We start from the raw sequence: 21,427 nt of genomic DNA on the forward strand, positions 1-21,427 counted from the left end.
TCAAGTTCTAGTATCTCCAATGATGGAGATGCCACCGCCTTTTGGACAATCTGCTCCAGTATTTGTCTGCCCTCTTGTGAAAATGCATTTGTAAAAAGTAATCAATTGTTACAGCTTTTTTCTGTTGCATCGTGTCTGTCACTATGTACGGCCAAGAATCTGGCTATTTTTATGTGTTCCACTTGGATATGTGAGGATAGCAATAATATTTTCCCCATAGAGATTCCTCTTTTGAAGGCTGAAGAAAGTTCCAAGTATTTCTCTTAACCCATTGTTACATCATGTGATGCAGTTCATGACCATCTTGGTAGAGCTCTTCTGGTCCTGCTTCAGTATGTTAATGCATGTCTTTCGGACATACATGTCATGGGATATAGCACCCCAAATATAGTCTCACAAGTGTGGAACACAGGATAATTTCTTTAACCCACTGTCTGCATTGTTGCTATTAGAGCCTTGGAGCCGCTTGGCCTTCTTTGCTGTCAGGGCACATTTCTGTCCCATGTTCAGTTTGTTCAACTGATGCTTGTCTATCTGATCTGTATTTTGCCAGTTTTTCAATAGAGCTGTTATAAGAGGTGGCTGAAGGCCATGGAAAAGGTCAAGTAAATAACATGGACAGTGGTCCTCCCATCCACAGAGCTAATGTTTTTTCAGGTTTGCTAGGTTTGGCCTCGGTAAATTCTGGTTAGTTTTTGTGTCATCTCTCGTTCATGTGCATGGATATGGCTTCCAGGGGAATTTACTTTATAATCCTTGCAGGGACTGAGATTAGATTTACCAACCCACTGAGTGTTCCTCCTTGAGGAAGGATTCTGGAAATCAGAAGCCTTGATCACTTTCTGTGATCCTTCCAACGCCTGGTCAGCCTCACAGCAACATAGGCTATCTCCCTCAACACTGGTCAAGTGCTTCCCATTTTTTGCTAGGCATTATATGCATGCCATTTTCCTAGGTATGTGACTTAGAAGGCTGAAGCAAAGACAGACTGAACTCTGCCAGTAAGCTCAGGAACCTGGGAGGCCCCAGGGAAAAAATTACCTGTGGAAGATGAATGCTGTGAGTAAGCTTGATATGGTTTAACCCCAGCTGGCAACTAAGCCCCACACAGCTACTTGCCCATCCCAGTTGGATAAGGGAGAAAACGCACGGGCTGAGATAAAGACAATTTAATAGGCAAAGCAAAAGCTGCACACACAAGCAAAGCAAGTCATGGAATTCATTCCCCACTCCCCATGGGCAGGCAAGTGTTCAGCCAGGGAGGCAGAGCCTGCAAGAATAGTGTGGAAGAGCTTTGCTTGTTAACACTTTAGCAGCTGAATAAATGAGACAGACTACTCTTGAGAGTATTCAGGGGAGATGGTGTTCCTTGGTGTGGCTGTGTAAATAACAATGTTGCAGATAAAATACTGACTAAAACTGCCACTTGAAAGATGGCATTGCTCTGCCTGATTTTACAGGTATCTGTAGAGATTGTCAGAAACATTAGGGAAACATCTGAGTTTCTATTAGAAAATACCTGTTTAGTATCAGTCTGAAGGCTTTGTTAGTCTATTAATTCCTCAGTCTAGCATTGTAAGAGGACACCAAAAGTCAGGTTTGTTCCCAGCATACAACAGTGGCCTTTCTTGTACATCAAGTTTGTACCTACATAAGAAGTACTGCAGAATAGCAGCAAATGGCTTTTCTCGTTAACTTTGTGCTAAATTCATCAGAGGAAATAAAAGTAGCACTTCTTTAAACTAAAATGTCACTTCAAACTCTTACTTGAATCTCCTTGAAGGTTTGTGCTGGTTTTTGTGTATACTGATACAGTATCAAGTCTTGGATTGGTAGAGCACAATTGGAAGGTTTTACACAGTACTTGTTCCAGAGGAGTATTTGTAGGAGCAGCAACTGCTTGCTTTCTTCATGTAGTAGTCCATGAAGTCTGTTCACTATGGATATACATAAAACATGTTACTTGGAGAGAGACCATGTTTACCTTTTTTTCTTAGATCAAGTATAGAATAGGCATTTATACCTCATCCTGAGTGTGCTGCTCAGCAAGTGGACTGATGGAGAGGAGCATGCCTCTAAGAGCATTGTTTGTATATAACTTGTTCTCTGTTCAACTACTTGCTCCATGTCTTTGTCTCCACTATCTTCTTTAACCTTCAATCCTTCTATGACTTAGAAAAGGTGAATTCTGTCTAAACCATGTACATGATGTCTTTATAGCTGTAGGAGACATGTTTCTGATAAGTTATTAGTCATTCTTTGAACTTGGTATGAGAAATCCTCAGGAGCTTAAATGGCAAAATTCTTTAAGGGGGTGAAACTATGTTTTGTTATGATAATGGAGCTGGGCCACCTTGCAGCAGTGTCCTTATGCTCTTTGGCTATTCTGTAACTGTGTTCACCTTGAATGGATGGAGACTACTGTCTCACAATATCTCTTGGTGTAGGAAACATGGCTGATCTGATGAGAAAGGGGGCTGTTCTCAACATATTTTTTTCCCACTTTGACATCAGTTCAACCTTCTGTAGCAACACCATCATATCTTACATCAGCCCCAGCACTATCAGTTTTACCATTTCTTTATGGAGCAGTAATCACCCTGGTGCCCTTAAATGTTTCACTGCTGTTCTTGAGAATGTTGTAGTTAGTATGACAGGTTAACACCAAGATACTCCATCAGTACTTCTGACATAGAACTATTCAGTACCGCTGCTATTCAGTATCTGAGAACTATTTAGATACTGATGTAGATGAAAGGACCAACTACTGGAAATAAATAATGAAAACTCATAAAATTGTAATGTCAGTAAAGTCTTTTTTTCAGCCTAAAGCTTCATCAACTTACTTAAACTAAAGTGTAAGTAGAGTCTTGGTTCAGGTGATTTCACAGAAGAGAGTTAAAAATGAATTGCAAATAGGTTGAATACTTATCTTCAAATTCGTGTTTAAGTGTTCTTTTTAATACCTTTTATAGCTGGCAAACATACAACAATCCCTCAACTTGTTGCAAAAAGATAAAGATTATCTTAATCGCCAGAACATGGAGCTTAGTGTTCGCTGTGCACATGAAGAAGATCGTCTTGAAAGACTACAGATTCAGCTAGAGGATGCCAAAAAAGCTAGGGAAGAAATGTATGAAAAATATGTTGCATCCAGGCAAGTTATTGTCCGTTCACTTCTGTCAGTAGACAGCTTATTTAACTGTTTTCCCTTGTTTCTTGCACAAATCCCATTTAATTAATTTTATTTTTCAGAAAGCTAACCCATATGTATGGAACTCGAAGCATAACACTTTTTTGGGGTCATAATATGTATCAGAAACATTTTTTTAAACCTTTATAAGACCATAGTAGTGGAAGTAAACTTTCAGTACTGGGAGTTTATGGCAATTATTCTTGTAGATTTACTCAGTTACTTATAAAACAAACTTTTTGTTTTCAGTGTATATCTGTTGGGAAAGATGAAGTAGAAAGACCTTGCAAATATGGTGGTTTAGATTCTGGGAGTCTGAGTTCAACAAGCGAGATAGAAATGAAAGCAAGCTTTGAAATTTAGGGTGTAGGGACAGGGCCATCAGCTTGTGAACAACGACCTGCTAAGCTGAGGGCCAGCCCCCTTGATTAAACAATACACTCCTGCTAAGCTGAGGGCCAGATCCTTTGATTAAACAATCCCCTTCTGCTTGCCTTAGGTAATGGGACATTTCTATTGGCTGTATGTAAATGTTGTTATCTTGTATTAGATTGGTTGGTCCAACTCATACTATTCAACTTGGAAAGATATTTAATGTACGGTATTCGGGACCTTGGGGGGTTCCTCTGCTCTCTGCTCTCTTTTCCTGCTCTCCTGGCCTGCTTTAGCTGTGCCCAGCAGCTACAAGCAAGGCCCTCACAATAAACCACGTGCTACCTCTGCAACATTGCTTATAGAGATACTTTGTCGCCGACTCTACCTTCACGGAGTTACTCCTTCATATATCCATAAATCTTGTGTCCTGTATCACTAAGAGGAAGTGTGCTAATATGACTCTCCTGATAGACAACTAAAAAATTGTTACCTAAATGAAAATAGAACAGCATTCTTGAAATGATCAATTACAAAGCTCCAGCTTGTATCAGAAGAGTTTTAAATATTATTTTTCCTATCAGTGCAGTCACTCACAGTTTTTTCAATTTGTGTTACATGTTTATATCTCAGAACTATGTTCACCCGGAACTTCAGTATTTTAAATAAAATTTTAAGTCTTTGAAATACTGTTTTAAGAAATCACCTTCTTTTTGGTTTTTTTATGATAAACCTCTTTATTGTGTAAAAGGTCTTCATACAGTATTTGCTATAGTGTGACACAGTTGAGGAAGGAGAAGAAATAAGTTTGCTTTTCTCTTGAAGGGTCAACTGAAATACAGTGTCTCAATAAAAAGAAAAACTGAAAAGTTTTCTTTTATAAAAGGAACAGGAAATAAAGGAAAACCTGGACAGCAAGCATAATATTTTGGGGTTTTAGTTAATGTGAGGGAGTTTTTGACCAGCTAAAGTACTGATTTCGATGAACTATGGGCTATCACATGATTGGAAATCAAATGAAATCTAAAACCTTTTACAGTTGTAAATGACCATATCTTCATAATATGCTTTTGTTTCCAAACAAAAGTGTGATTTTTACCAGTTGCTTCAGTGCTGGTTTATTATTCTTGAACATTAACTAGATGCTATAAAATTTTGACATTCCTTGACTGTTGAGTGCTTACAACATAACTATATTTGTTGGGGAGATTCTTTATGAGATTCCTTACAATCTGTCATGAGCTTCCAAGTTACAATAACAGTCAATGCTTCCCTGAAATGAAATTCTTTTATCCTGATATCTTCTGATATCTGTTGCTTAAAAATTTTGTGGTTTAAATAATTTATATGTTACATTAATAAGATAAATACAGAAATCTTGGGGTTTTTTTACTTCACAAATCTCCATTGCATTTAATCTTGAATGTTTCTTGTGATGCTTTTTCCCTCATATGAGGTGCAGATAGTACACAAGGAAGTCTTGTAGTGGCATAGCAACATTGCAAATCAACAGGTTAATCAATCCTTACCCAGTGATGAAGGAGAAAGTGAGGAGTTAAGTGGTTACTTAATATAAGCACTTGAGTAAAGGCTGACAAAGAAGTTTTGGAAAAACATTAATGTTATATGACTAATCAATATTAAATTACTTTAAAAAATTAAATCTGTGACCAAAAACCTTATGTTTCTTCACAGTTAAATATTATTTATTCCTGGTTGATTCTAATTTAATTTATGTGGCAACATAGGCTGATAAGTATTTTAAGTCATTGAGAGGTAAACGAGTAAAGATTGAAATAAAATGTAAAATCAAGAAGAATTCTGCTCTTGTAAAGCTGTGCCTGAAGTTTTGATATTTTGACTAGTGTAATATATTTGTTTATTTACAGAGACCACCATAAAGCAGAATACGAAAAGAGACTCCGTGAAGAGTTGGAACAAATAAGGTTGAAAACAAACCAAGAAATTGAGCAACTAAGAAGCACCTCAAAAGAGATGTATGAACGTGAAAACAGGTAGGTAAGGTGTAGGCCTAATAACCTAATTGGGGCAGAAATGAGCAAGCAGTGTTTTGTGCTTAGCTATAATCCTAGCTGACTGACTCTTTGAGAGGTATTCAAAATGTAAGAATGTAAGTTCAGTTGCAAAACAGGTGGGAGTCTTGTAAAAACTAAAATGAAATTGTACAGTAAATGTATGTTGTTGTATTTATTATTAAATAAAGGACAGCCAAAATTGTCACTTGAAAAGGATTATTAAAATCCATGTTCTACATAAACTTTGATAGTTTGAAGTTTGTTCAGATGTCTAGTATTAGTTAATTAATATGGGATGACAGTTTACCTGTTGTGCTCTGGAGGCAATCTTGAAATTGTGCCAAGAATCCAGAAAAGAAGGTGTTGAGGCAGAAAATAAGGCAGGAAAAACCCAAAAGAAATAAGAATTGGGCCTGTATAAAATGAATCTAATTGAGGTTTTCTAGAGCATTGTGATTAAAAAACACATTGATTTCCACTAAATTATTGTAAAATTGTCTTTTAAAGTAGGTTCGAGTCCTGCAAAGACTTGCATGATGAGTTTGTATGTGTGCCATCTAGTTGAATACCATGGAATTACATGCACATGCATAAGCCTTTTAGGGACTTAGGGATTTGGACCTTTGGCACCAAAATTCCTTTTGAGCTTGTTTTTTGCCCATTTTATTGCTTTAAAATGGGAGGAGTGCTTAATAACTTAACTTCACTTTAGATGTCCTGAAAGTGTCGTGTGGAGAAGGAAATGACAGTAGTAAAAAGATATTTGTGGCATCAGCGTCTGTTCCTCTAATAGGTAGTTTTCTTACTGCTGGGAAAAGTGAAAAAAGAACATGACTTCTGCTGTCTTTCAGCCAGTGGAAAGGTTCTAATTAAAAAACAATTACATTATTATGTAGTTTTTCAAGTGTGAGTAAAATACATGCACACATATATACATCCACACCACTTCCTGTATGCAAATCTACTTTGAATTACAAAGTATGAATTTAAACGTGCACTCCTTCTGGAGGTTTCACAAGCGTCTGTTTATCATTGAGAAAGCTACTGAAAGATATTTCATTTGTACCTGGAACTGCTTTACAGAAGTTTTGTTCCTCATTTTGAAATAATTACTTCTGAAATGCAAATCCCTTAGATTTGTCTACATGTTTGGCAATGAAAAAATTAAGGCTTTCTAGCATATGTTCTTTCTATAAAATATTAAAAAATCCACCATAAGGCAGTCTGCCTCAATGGTAAGACAAATGGAACTTCAAATTGTGAGCAAAACAATTTGCAGTGAATTTGTGTAATGTGATGAGATGCTGTTTTGCCTGAAAATGAAGTTAAGATGCTGGTTTTGTCCTCCTGCTCAGAGCATGGAATGATATTGCAGCTAAGCTAATCCAATATTCAGTTGCTCATATTCTTTACCACTTTGTCAAGCCTGATAGTTCCTTTGAATTTATTGGTGCTTATGTTACACTTGGATGAATCAGTTCAAGAAGCTAAAACGGGAGGGGGCCTCTAATAAAGAGGTGATGCTTTCACGCCTTATTTTTTTGGCATCAGTTTTACATGTATGGTTGTTGTAAGCATGGACTATGTTTGCATTAGCAAGCATGAGTGAATTCACAGGGCGGGCATGTGAATGACTGCAAGAGGTTAGACACTGGATTACCTGTAGTCTGTTCCCATAGATGAAACACAATTTGGTTGTTGAGCATGTGAGATGCTTTCCCTGAGCACCTTTTCTGACATGGTTAAATCTGACTGGTATACAGTTTCTGCATTCTAGAACAGTAGGACGTGACAAAGTGCAGTAAATGGCAGTTGCCAAGAGGTTTGTTTGAAAACCTGAACACCTAATAAAGATGCCCATGAGGTCCTGTCCTCATCCAGACTGCCTGTCCTCATCCCACCTTCTCCCTCGGCCCGGTTCCTGATCTTCCAGATAGTATTCCTGGCCCATTTCAGAAGGTTACTTTCACATGTGGGTAGGGTGGCTAGATGCCTCATAAGTGCAGCCATTTGGTAGGTGCTTCACCTCCTTTGAAATGGCAATCACCCAACTGACAGCGGCAGCATCGCTGCTGTGTCTCCTGGCTCTCTAGAAAGAGTATTTCCACAGAAGTTGCATCACATCTGTGATTGTGGTCTGGTTGGTTGAATAGTATCTCACTTGTGTCTGTTTTCATCCTGTTGCATTTTCAGTTGGTTAGTTGTTCAGCTAAGCAAAATAGTTTATTCTCTAAATTAGTCTCCGTATCTTTCCTGTTTAATTTTTATCCCACTTCCACTACTCCGGTCGATTAAGGATACAGCTCTGGACTCCAACTCTAAAACATAATATGCTTGATATTAAAGTTATTATCTAATAAATCAAAATTTATTGCCATGTTCCCATATTTTCATATGAGTCAGTTTTAAAGAATCTAATCTTAAGGTCAGTCCCTGAATTTCTGCATTAAATTCTGCCTAGTAACTCAATTTTTACAGAAAATTCTGTTATCTTTCTCTAATAGCCAGTTAACTGCTGCATAATTCTGATGTTTATTTTTTCTAAGTAACTGTTTCCTGTTTGTATGAATTACTTTGAATTCAGAAAAGTGCCACTGATAACATTTATTCTAGAAAATAGTCTTTAAACCAAAAATTATATACCTTTAGTGTAACACAATGGCCTAGGTTAACATTTAAATGAGCTTAATAATTTTCTGTTTCCTTTATATCTTGACTTTTCACTTTTATTCCATACTTCCCTGAGTCTTTCATTTTATCTTAAATCAGAAAGTTGCTGTGGGGAGAGGGAAAAGAAAAAATTTCAGTAGGAAGATCTAGGTTTCATCCCCATTAGCGGTTCAGTTCAGAAGAATGTGGTGTGGAAGTGAAACCCCCTAGTCATTGCTGCTAGCCATGGTTTTGGCTTGCCTTGCAGCTGTGCTTGGATTTGCTCACATTTGAAGCATATGAATAGGATCCCTTTTAGATAAAATTGAAAGGAATCTTTAAGATCATCTAATATGTTCCAAATGTGTTCATCATAGAAGCAAACCAGCAGTATAATAAAATCCTTAAAAACAGTAATAACACAGATGTCTGATCCTCAACAGCCACTGTTAGCTCTGGCAAATTGGCTGATGCTGTGTTACACTAAGTACTGGACACAGAGTTTATATACAGCATCTAAGCAGTGCTTCCCCTTAGTACAGACTTCTGCAGTGTTCATCTGTCGCCTGCTTGCAGCATAACAGACTATTAATAACTAATTCCAATTTTTAAACACAAATGCTACTTAGTAAATGTTGTTCTCATTTTTGAGAATGTGTTCATGTGTTAGTGAAATAGTAATTGAGGTAGTTTGAACATCTTGACTGATCCTTGGTTAAAAAAAACCCTATCAATTGATTGTAATAGAATGTTATTTTATGGCTCTTTGCAGATCAAAAATGTTGCCAGTGATAGAACCCAGAAGGAGACACCAATGATATGCAATGATCTATATATCAGAGTAACTAGATTAGATGTATGTGGAAGTAGGATTTCTGTGCTTACCTAAACTTTTTTTGATCTATCATGGAAGTTGTGAATCATCTCAGCTAGGCCCACAGCATTCCTGCAGTTATTCCCAAAGTACCAAGAAAAGTTATTGGAATTTATTTAATTCCTGCAAAACATAAGTATTTTTTATTTCTACTCTTCTAGAATAATTAGAGTTATATTCTTCCACATAGAAATACATGATTTGATAATTATGTTTTAGAATTTCAGAACTGGAAGCTTTGCTGGTATATATGAAAATAACCTGAAGTGAAGCCTCTGTAGGTAATAGTGAATAGGTAGACCCGTCTGTCATTCTGTGAGAGTTGAAGAAGGTGGTATCGAAGTTTACGTAAGAGAATAGTAATTAATGAAGCAAAGCAATATTTTTTCTAACAGATTATTAAAATACCAATTTTTGTTTCCTTCAGAAATTTGAGAGAAGCAAGAGATAATGCTGTTGCTGAAAAAGAGAGAGCACTTCTTGCTGAAAAGGATTCTTTAAGAAAATATGATCAACTCTTAGAACAGTAAGTATCTTTAAAAAGCATATAAAAATCAGATGGTATAACAGTGTTTATATATAGGCAGTGGAGGTAGGAGGAATGACTAACTTTCTGCTTACAAAGAACAAACAGACTTAATTCTGGTGGTAAATTTTTCCCATTATCAATGCAGTAACGAGATGAAAGTTTGGTATTTCTCCTACAATCCTGTAGAAACAAACAAACATAATTATTTATTTCATAGCAAGAATGTGGATTTTATACTGTACAGTAGCAGTGGTCAAACTCTGAACCTGTTTGTGGGGTTTTTTCTTTAGTTGAAAGTAGAAAATTGTCTTGTAAGATGACTTTAATTAATAGTTTTCCTGAAGTTTGGATAGAGAGCAGTAGTCATGAGCATTTATGTTTGCCACATACTTCTTTTCTTACTGCTATCTCTTCTCAGTCTTTCATACTCCATGTGTAGAATATATTGTCTATGCCAGTGTACTGTTCTGTTCCATGGAGAAAGAAACTATGGTTGATTTTTTGCCTGTTTGCAAGCAGTCTTACTTTCATGTTCCGTAACACATTTTCCTTACTTTTTGTAGATTATTTAGATTATTATATGTGCTAAACTATGAGGTAATGTAAAACTATGGACAGTCATCAAAGTTTCTCAGGTTAAGTTTGTCATGTCTTTAATTTTGGATTTAATTCGTTGTTTAATACACTTTTTTTTTTTTTTTTTTTACAAAATGTAGAGATCAGTTCATTAACTGACTGTGCTACCTAGTCATCTACTCAAAGGAAGTACTAGATGAACCTTCTTTGCTCTAAATAATTTTTAATTACAAGTAGTAATCAGTTAAAATGTTGTCAACTTAAGAATAGTGAGAAATTTATTAAAGCTTTTAATTTTTATGTATGACTCCTAAATTGCAGTGGTGATACTACCAAAGAAATAGCATTGCCTAAATATTGAAAAAATACGATTTCTAACTGATGATATGAAACAATAGGAGTAGTGCTAGAGCAAATGAGATGGGTTGGAGTGCTTGATATCCACAATGAGTTTAAGGGACTTGACTTCAAATTAATTCTTGTTCGGCTGAATGGGCCCAAGGGTGCCAAATGCCTTTTAGTGGTTAGAGCACATGGAGAGGATTGTTGGGTTCTAAAAAAGGAATTCAGTTTGCAAACTCTAAGATGATGACTCCACAATGCGGAAATCAAAGCTGTTTGAGTAGGGAAGACCAGGACACTTGGTGTGAAACTAACTGCCTGAGTTAAAATAAAATGCTAGTGTGAGTCAACACGGGTTTCTTTCTAATGAGACTCCTCCCTTTCACTTTGGTAAGATTTACTAAGACATGGGGATTTCATATATAACTGGAAACTCCTCTTGAAAATTAGTCTTGCATATCATAATTGAGTTTGCACTTTTACTTAATAAAAATACTAAGTTTACAATTCTTCTATATTTATTTTTAGACTTAAGAACCGTGGAGAAAATACTTTTCTGTCCAGCTGCATTCCTACTTATACAATATGTCCTTTTTTCATATTGTTGCTTTTTTTTGAGGGGGGAAGTTCCCTTGCAATTAGAAACATAGGAATCTTGTTTGATACCCTTATGCTTCTGCTCTTACAGCTTTTTCATAGTGATAAGCTCTCCAACTAAATAAAACTCTCCTCATGTAATGCTGAGGTTTGGAGTTCTAAGAAGTAGGTTGTTCCTCTGAAGATTATTTTCTGCTTGGAAACATGGAAAACCCGTACTAGCCTTTTTTGAAATGTAGGTGTCTCTCTTTAAAACTACCTCACTTCTAACCACATAACAGGTGTCAAGACGTGACTGTGACTTTCTCCACATTCCAAATCATCTTGCTAAGTGAACTGCAAAGTAGCTAACTGGCATGTTGAGATGGTATAAATACCTTAACTTGAAAGACCCCACCCAAATTCTGAGTTTACTGTGGATTCACATATGACAGTTCTGTGGAACAAAGGAATTTTTTAATATCACCAGAAACCCCTAAGATGAAAAAGGAATACCTGTGTTGTCCAGTTCTGTATTTAAGTGATTATAACAGCTTGTTCTACTTTAGTAAAAACAAGGTGACTCATCGTAGTTACCACTGGTATCATAATCTGTATAAACAAACATGTTTGAAAGCTTCAGAAGTATGTGGAATGTTGACTGGCCTGAATGGTGGTTAAATAAAGCCCCTGGCAAATCTTGTGATCAGAAGTGTAACTAATACCCAATTTTCTAGTCAAGTGCAGTTATTTTCATTTTTTTAACTCATGTTTGTGATAGTTTTCTGTGAACAGCTATTCACAAATGCCAAGAAAATACCAAAGTGATAATATTCATGAAAGAGTTATATTGAGAAACGATCTGCTGTTTCAACCTTAAAGCAGACTACTGTGATGTCAGGATGTAAGTTTTGTTGCTCTCCTTGCCATTATACATCTGCAATGTCTGTGTGAGAATCCATATTTCATTTACCTATGACAATGACAAAAAACTTAAATTATTTGATATTTTTGGCTTCAAGTCTTGTTGATGTCACACGTGTTTTAAAAAAAAGATGACCAAAGGGAAACATTTTTAACTTGTTGGTAATGTGGCTTAAGACTTTTTCTAATTTCAAAGCTGTATTACCTCAATTGAAATTGTCTAGGGGTAGAATAAGCAGAACAATTGTGTAACAGCTCCATCATCTACACAGTTAAGTGCAGATGCTAAATATGTTCCAGCTCTTCCTTCTTTTGAACACTCCTGAAGTGTTATTTTCAAACTTTTGACTATTAATCTGTTACTTCTCCTTGCCAAAAGAAAAAACATCCAACCTACCAAAGCACCACCAACAAAATAAAACCAACATCAAAAAAGTAGAAGTGGACGGTGGTTTTCTGTTTGTTTTTTCCTGATGGTTAAATGTTCTAATTTCCTATAAGGTGCAACATCAAATTTAAATGGTTCCTTTTCTTAAAGTGGATTTGAAGGTCTAATATGGAGTGAACTCATACTAGAGCACTTCACCCACAAGAACCATCTCTTGCCTTTGTTGACTTCCTTTAAAGTCAAATTCGGTACATTTCTTCTAAAAGGTGTATTATATCTTTTTCCAAGATTCAACTTTATCAGTGGAAACTGTTTTAAAAATTCTAGAATTATTGGGAACCAATGGAAATTCATACAAAACCTTTTTTTTCTTAGTGAGAAAAAAACTACTGTTTTACAGCTGATGGCAGCTCACATGATGTACTTGAGGTGATTTTTCTTTTCCTGTTTTTGTAATGATAAAGTGAGAAGTGTAAAATAATGAAGAGAAACAAAACAGATATGCAGTAAACAGCAAATGAGTGTTCAGGGAAATTGTGTTATGGTAATGCTGTTCCTTCAACTTCACAGTGGACACTATTCATAAAAACCCTTCGTTCTGTAAAAGCTAGTTTCAATTCCTGCCAATGTCCATTACGTAATAGGATATTTTTAATTATGTACTTTCTTCTTTCTTGTTTGAATATACACAGATGCACAGATGATGGATTTTAAACCATGTTTCTGTAGTTGTGTTAAGTCAGGGTGATGACTACAGAAATCATATAGAGCCTTAGGTTTGTTCTATAAAGAGTTCAAAATATTTTGTATTATCATTATTTAAGCATTTCTGGGTTGATGTACATAGCTCAGTTTTTAAAAAATGTTAACTATATAATGGATGATCTGCTACAGGTGAAAATACCTTTAGGAGTATTTCTGTTGTTTCTTCTTGGAAATGCTTTTCTCAAATAAAAAACAAAATAGAATAAAAGTCAGTGACGTTTCTTGACATTTGTCGCTGCTTTATAGGTTAAGAGAAGTATGCAAAAAGTTGTCAGCATGTTTGTGTTTACGGATTTATTTCTTTTCTTTACAGTCATCTGCAAGCTGACTATACAGTTTAGAGACTTATTTTAGTCTCTCCATAGTCTTTTTAATTTGAATCTTTTTATCCCTGTTATTTTTTTGCTCTTCATATTTGTGGTACATTACAGAATTCATCAGATGCTATCTGATGTTAGTCATCTGTCCTAAACTTTTTAGGTGATGGAGACAGGATCAATTCTGTTCATCAAATGAGTTTTTAAATAAGATGAAATTAAGATCTTCTTACTAATTGCACACAAGCATAGAAGGCTATCTTAGGTGAGAAGATAATTGGATAAATTTCCTGAATAAATAAATGTTAGAATGCATTTAGAATCTCTATGGAGCATGCAGGAGTCTCATAATTAGATTTTCATTTATTACATTACACTTTCATTGTTAACAAAAACAGGACAGGATTCTAATATTAAAATTACTAACTCAATGTATATATGTGCTGAAGTTACCAATAATATTTAAATAGGGGCGTATTATCTCTTCAAGAATATTTGTATCAAATGAAGATTTCAAGAACAAATTTTAAAAAATCCATACCGAAGATTGCTGGCCAAAGTAGTTCTTAGGCAAAACTACTGTCACCCTGTGATAAAATCTACTGTCAGAACTTCTTATTCCCTGCACGACTGATACATTTGTGTATGAAGTGCTTTGTAATGCCTTGAATTGAAGAGCCATGTAGGTCTTGAAAATCACTACCACTTTAAATCTTCGGTTTCAATTAACTTTGTTAGTGCTTTCCAAAATGCTTTTTTGGTAATAATAATTTGTTGCTGCTCTATTCATTTATGACTTCTATCATATGATGCATAATTTTTTAACACTTAGAATTTCTATCACTATAAAGCCAAGCCCTTCAATGGCATTATTAGACCTTGTTAAGGTTTCAGCCCTAGCCAAAGTAACTATTGCAAGTTTCCCATAAAACTGCCTTCATCTTGTTCTTTTGATGAGAAAGTTAAATACAAAGTACAGCTAAAAGGGTAAAATTCATGAATGTCATGGAAATTGCTGAAAGACACCCTCTTGGAAATTCTGAATCAATGCAAAGAAGTCAGTGAAAAAAACAAGAGAATAATATGAGGGAGAAGCAAAGAAAAAGTCAATTTCCCAGGTGACTAAGTCTGGTTTGTTTCCAAGCTGTAGAGGCAGCACTGAAATCCATTACAGAAAAAGTCTATGTATCCTATATTTCTACCAAAATGAGTAGGGAGGCTTGTACTCTCTTCCTTTTCTTCCGAGGATGTGTTTATTTGAACTTTACATCTTAATGGATAATACTAGGATGCATTTTAATAAACAGGGGAAAACCTACTTAACTAATTTGATGAAATAGGTGAATAATAGTGTTGGGAAGACTGCATGCTTGTTAAGGCATGCCTAGTTGTTTTTGGTTCTTAGATTGCTAATCAGGATCTTAAAATTTTACGTTCTTAGCTAAGATAGTGTTCTTGCAGAATGAATGTTTTGAGCCCTATAACCAGTCGCTTCATAACTGTACCTGTCTTGATGTTGAAGAATTATCTACATCAAGACTCATAGGAATGCTAAGTTAGTCTGATATCTGACCTTTCTGATTTGCATTACATCTGGAACACAGGCTTTGAAGTTCGTTCTCTTACTGTGCAAGGAATGTTTAATGATTATATTTATAGCTCTAAAAATCTTTTATTTCAGTTGCTCTTGCCCCAGATCATAAGAAGTAGTTCTCACAAAATATTTTCAGCCTCTGAGGGATGCTTTGGAAAAGTTGTAGTATCAACATCAAATCATATCATAAACATTTTCCATAAATCTTGTCGTTCTTTTTACCTTTTATTTCCTGCTAGCCAAACTGTTTTAATTTTAAAACATTACAATTAGTAGAGGCAAATCGTTAAAATGTTGCAATGGCTATTCTGAATACCTAAGAAACTACTTATTTATTCTTCTAAATCCTTAGGGTATTTTTGCTAGCCTTGAAAGTTTGAAATACATCATGACCTTTGAGAACAAATCCAAAAGCAGTTGAAAATAACTTCAAAGAGGGTATTATAAGGTGTATTACAAAGGTGTTACTGCTGCTGCTTATATATATTAAATTGTTGGGTTGAAATTTCCACTGCAGACCATGATTTTGCTATTGTTGTTAAGTATTCCTCAGGCACACACCCATTTTTGTGACACCCAGCTTCTCATTGATGGTGAACGCTGCCAGGATGAACAAGTAGGGGTCCTTTGTAACTCCTTACCAAATCATGTTGCAGGTACTAAATTTCACATGGGTTCAAAATGAGACTGAAAAAGCTCAAGATAAATTTAAGAATCCCTTTACAGGTAGAAAACACATCGCCTTTCAGGAAATGCTCGAGTGAGAAGCAGAGGAGCACTGGTGGCAGAGAGTAGGGAGAAATACAGAATATGAAGAAGTTTGTCTTGGCTTTTCTCAAAACACACTTTTGGCTGCAGTTGGAGCCAGCTTTCTCAGACTACATATGCCTTTCGTGTGATGCAGTAGAACCATTCTATGTTAAACAGCAGCTATGAAACACAGGTGAAATTCCCAGCCTTTTTACTACATGTGTTTTGGGTCCCTTTGAAAAGGGGACATTACACTTGATGTAATGACAAGATACAAATGATACCTTTTATCTGAATAATTTGTTAATCTGGGTTTTTTTGCATTTTTTCAAAGATTAATAAATACATCAGGTTACCTATGCAGATAATGTTTGTTTCTGGAGTGTTTCTAACCATCTGGGCATGAAGGACTAAGTGTGTGCGAAGCCCTTACCAACATTAAGTAACCTAAAGCATTAACACTTCAATGGCATGTGAGAAAAGAACCTGTTTATAGGAAACTCCCAAATATATGTTTTTTAGAATACAGAAGAAAAGCAGGTCACAAATAACAACATGACCATAAATACAGCCAGGGAATGTTAATTGAATATGTTTACCAAAACAGTGTATTACAATGCCAGTTCAAAGGCTAAATTCTTCAAAGCAGGAATATTGTATTTTCTGTGTGTCTGTACAAAAATTCTGATCTTCAGCTTTTGGCTATTTGTGTAATATTATATTTAAGTCTAATAAAACCACAAGATTTTTCTTTTAATAGTAATTATCTTCTGTAATTGCTTTCTCAGTCTGTGGTTATTCCCTGGAAAAGGAGTTCAAATCATTCTGATTACCTCCTGGAAAAAGATATGATGCTATACTCATTTCCAGATAGCAAACTGTAGAAGAAATGTGTCCAATAGATGCTTGTGTGGTGTAAGAAGGAAGTTATAGCTTTGTGATGTTAAAACCTCATCATAAATTCTGAGATGTTGGACATGAAGACTTAACATTGATGAGTGAGAGCTTTGAGTTAAGCATTGGCTAAAGTTTGTCTTCTACAGAATCGCATTGGAATTGTTGAGAAAATACTAGATACAACTGAAGAAAGCATTAGGCTGGACCTCATTTCCATGGTGGTGACACCCATTTCCTGTGAGTAACTCTTAGAAATAAGAAAAATGGTGGTAGTTACTTCTGGAATAGAGGATAGATAGTTAATTTGTACATGAATGAATGAAGAACTGTAAATAAATGAAGGACCATCATAGGATGTTCATGCATAGGCACCCAGAAGAGTGTACATCAGTGAGCCAAGGTACTTTCATACCATAAATCACAAGGAGCTTTTTGTCTTGGACATTAGTCCATCCAGCATTGAAAATGCCTAATTAATCACATCAAGGACTTCCCAAAAGAGAATGATGTATGATATTTATGTGTAGTGCTCACAGCTAGTGAGTCCACTATTCACAGCTGATGGAACAACCATGCAAGTCCTTGGCAGCTGTTTCGTTGCTTTCTCTCTTCATGAGATTGGTATGTCTGGTGACTAGTGCTTTAATGAGGAAAGACCAGGATTAGAGGGGCTGATTTCCCTTTCATATGTTCTTGTTTTTAGATAAGATTGCTGCAAGAATGTATCCCTGTGTGTATTTGTCACGGTTGTCTCAGGGAGTTGTTTACATTCAGGGACATCAGTACATTTTTTTTTAAACTGTATGTGTTCAGTGCTGAAGTATTGCATCACATATTGGACAGTGGGAAGGCCATATCCTTCAGTTTACTCGGTGCAAAGCTATTTAGATAATTTTTACAGCTATTTGTGTTTCTAGCTGAATGATCTAAAGGCACAGTTCCGTCTACTTGTACGACTGTATGGGTAACTGTGAGTATATTCTGTGAAACCAGCAAAATGAATGTGCAATTAATGTTCAAGGCATGGTTAGCCAGAGTTCAGGAGCTTCCTAAGGAGTAACTTGATCTGGGTAGCTGTAGGGTGGCAGTGTGAGATATCGGAACATTTTTAGCAAACATCATTTAGCCATAGTGACACTTAGTTGTGACGTGACATTTGAGTCATGGGGTACCAAGAAGGTGGTACTACGTTGAGCTATTTATGATATCCGTGAGGGGAAGCTGGTTTAGATTTAAAAAACCTCAAAAAGTGACTTAGAACCTTAGCAAGACCAATAGGCTTTCCAATAGGTGATGGCAACATTTGCTCTGGATGGGCCTCCAAGGGGAACACAGTGTGAAAGTGGATGTGCTGGTCTGCTCCAGGGGGTGGCTGCTGGAGATTAGGGAGAGGAGAGGATTTGTAATTTTGTGGGAGGAGTGTGGTGAGAGGCAATAAGGACACAGAACCTGGAGACCGAATAAACCCAACCAAAATGGAATGGAGGGGTGCATACATAACACTATCAAGGGGTTTTAGAGCCAGCAGTAAAGGGCTCTTTTAGTTCTCACCACTGGGCAGAATCCATAAAAAGATCACATTCATATGTCTATACTGCCAATCCTTTCCTGTGAGCCTTGTTTAATAGCAGGTTTTTGTACTAGCAAAGAAATAAATGTTGCAAAGTTGAGACATTCCTGCACAGACCCCCCTGCTGACTCATCGAGCCTGGAGAAGGTACAGACGCTCTGTGTGTGTATCCTTTTGAGGTAGTCCAGCAGTGAAAAAGAATTGCCATAGTTTATGCAGCTTCATACCCATGGAATAAACAAAACTGAGGAACTTTCTCTTAAGAGGAAGTAAAATTTTTCCATCAAGTGGCAATATAGTTGTAGGAATAAATGTAACTAGGAATAGGTTCCTTTGAGATGAAACTTGGGCACTACATAAAACGCTTATACCTGGCAGACACTTAGTCTTTATATAAAATGTTGGATTTCATAATAGACATGCAAAGTGTACATACTTGTACTTACAAGCCTATTTGTACATCTCTTTTAAACATTGAATATGTTGTCAAAATGCTGCAACTCTTAGCTAACATTTTAGTATAAATACTACTGTGTGTGTATGTATATAATCTAGTGTAAGCTTTGATGTGGAATTTGTCATCTGGAATTGTTTTCATAGATATTTTAATTGTTTAGTGGAAAGTGTTACCATAGTTAAACAGATATAGAAATGCACTGATTCATCCCTTCTGAAATTTTGCTTAATGTTTGCTCTGATTTTTCTAAGATCTCTAGCATTTCCATTCCAGAAATACAATCTAGATCATAAGTTTTAAAATATTTCAAAAAGCCAGATCTTCTGGCTTTACCTTGAATATATTGTTGGGGTCACTAGAATTGGTTATGGGTTATAAAAAGTAGAAGAATTTGTCACGCTCAAAATGGGAAGGGGAAAAGGTTTTATTTGTGCAAAATGTACTGTAATTAGACGAAAATAATTAGAAACTATAGACCTTTCCTTGTCTAAGCTGCTCACTTCAGGTAATTAACTGACTCCTGAATCTCTGAGTACACTCATGATAGAGGGTTTCTCTGAACAGTAAAGGGTAACCAAAGTGTGATTAATGAAAATCCCATGACCCTGTGAAATGCCCAGTATTAGGTGGAATGAAGCCTTTATTGATAACTCATATCTATGATTTTTAGACCTAAAACCAAGTGAGGAAATACTGTGGCTTTATTGTCTGTTGCACGTTCCTCTAGAGCATTTTTGTTTTTACAGTTCCTTTATAGAAGCTAGTGAGGCTGGGTTTTTTGATTTTAGGTTTGTCCTTTATGACACTGTTCCTGGTCGCAAGTTGTGAAATCTGGGTCTCATTTTCTGTGTCAGAGTTCTTTTTTCCTGTTTTCAAAGTATTCTATATGCATAGATAAATGGGGTACATTTCAGGTTTATTTTCTGCGTGCCGGATGACTTCTTCTTTTCAAAGAAAAACTTTTTAAAGTAGTGCATTTGCTGCAAGGTAACCGTATTAATAAAATGAGCAGATCTACAAATGTAGTTGACATGCTCCAGTTTAGAAAAGAGCTACCTTACGGTAATTTGTTTGCCTTCCAGGGTTGTCCCCCCACCCTGCATTTTCTTTCTTTGTAAAATAAATCTTCCTTTTGTCCTTTGTCTCAAATGGTATCTATTTATACTGAACAACTGTATTAAACAGTTTTAGTTTAACCATTAGAGCAAGAAAAAAAATGGCATCTTTTTTATTGCTAAATTGATATCTTTTGGCAGAATTACTAATTATTTTTGAAGACAGTTTTACATTTATCTTTGTAAGTCTCTTTTGTTATGCCAGCTGTCTAAATCTTTCATAAACTTCAGTTAAAAGAACATATTTTCCGTGATTATTTTAAAATGTAATGTTTACTGGAAGGGAAGTCTAGTGAATTCCCACAGATGAAGTGTGAGTGTATTTCTCCCACTTGTAAATGAGTTCTTATTTCCTACAGTATGTATTCTGGTACCACAATGAGTCATTTCCAACATGTTTTAGTTTAGCTTCTAAAACATTTTAAAACTTGGCAGATACATGTAAATGAATGTTACATCTAGTTTTAGAAATTGCTTCCAAAGAGTATTTTACTAAAATGAAGACTGTGAATAGACCTCTCAGAATGCAGAAGTGTTTTTTGTGATAAACCTGAAGTCATTTGCAGAGGTCTTTTGGTTTGAGTTGTTTGTGATTGGGGAATTTTTCCTCACCTGTAGCATGTTTTGGTTTAACCATCCTGTAAAATAGGGAGAATACTTTTGTTTAAAAGCCTTAAAGTTTACACACAATGTATTGTTGACTGGATATTTTAGCCAGGCAAGTAATACCTTTCTTCAGTATGCTAGCTGAATTTTGCAAATTTTCATGCTATTTTATTGTAAAATTTTTCAATTTCATAACTTTTTTTAAATGAATGTAGCGCCACCTTTGCCTTAATGTGATTTAATGTGTTTATCGTTATATATGCCATGCCCTATTTAAATGTATTTCCTGATGCTACCGTGACAGTTCAACTATTAGAAAAAAACTCAAGACTAAGTGGTTTGTATGATTAAAGGGGACTGAAGAGTGATTGGGGTGGAGTGCGAATAGGAGGAAAATGTGGGAGACCAACCATGTTTAGATTCAAAAGGAAAAAAAAATACAAAAAGCCACCCCAAACAAACAAAATCCCCAATGCAAAACGACTAGTGTTCCATTTCTGAGAAAGTTATATCTATTGTTGTAAAGAATTTTTTATATTTTAACTGCATTTTCCTGGCTTCCTGGCATCTGGAACATTTTAATATAAGGGGACCTTAGATACTTTGCTCACGTATGAGACCTGTGCTTAGATTCATGCACATTTCTGCAGTCTGGATTTGAATACCACCCTAAATATTTTCCAATTGTTGGCAACATTTGTATTGTCAGTTATGGTACAGATAACTTTGCAACTCTGATTATTCTCTTGCGGCTTTAACCATCTATATGTTGTTCATGATGCAGCACCATATTATCAGTAAGGTCTTAGTGTAATTATCAGCCTTAAAAGTTTGTGTAGCTTTTTATTAGAATCAGAAGACAATGGGGAAAACATGTAAAGCTTGGATCAGTAAGTG

The 21,427-nt window shown here is 35.7% G+C and overlaps 1 protein-coding gene across 3 annotated transcripts in view; it reads left to right on the forward strand.

The window, feature by feature from the left end:
- The window catches only part of PIBF1 (progesterone immunomodulatory binding factor 1), a 108,072-nt gene that overhangs the window by 20,464 nt on the left and 66,181 nt on the right, over positions 1 to 21,427 (forward strand). For all 3 annotated transcript variants that reach the window (XM_063392213.1, XM_063392212.1, XM_063392215.1), the window contains exons 8-10: positions 2,976 to 3,157; positions 5,455 to 5,580; positions 9,552 to 9,650. In XM_063392213.1, the coding sequence (XP_063248283.1) occupies positions 2,976 to 3,157; positions 5,455 to 5,580; positions 9,552 to 9,650 (407 nt within the window). The remainder of the gene's footprint in view (positions 1 to 2,975; positions 3,158 to 5,454; positions 5,581 to 9,551; positions 9,651 to 21,427) is intronic.

This window comes from Prinia subflava, chromosome 3, assembly GCF_021018805.1.
Source record: "Prinia subflava isolate CZ2003 ecotype Zambia chromosome 3, Cam_Psub_1.2, whole genome shotgun sequence".
Classification (NCBI taxonomy): Eukaryota; Metazoa; Chordata; class Aves; order Passeriformes; family Cisticolidae; genus Prinia; species Prinia subflava.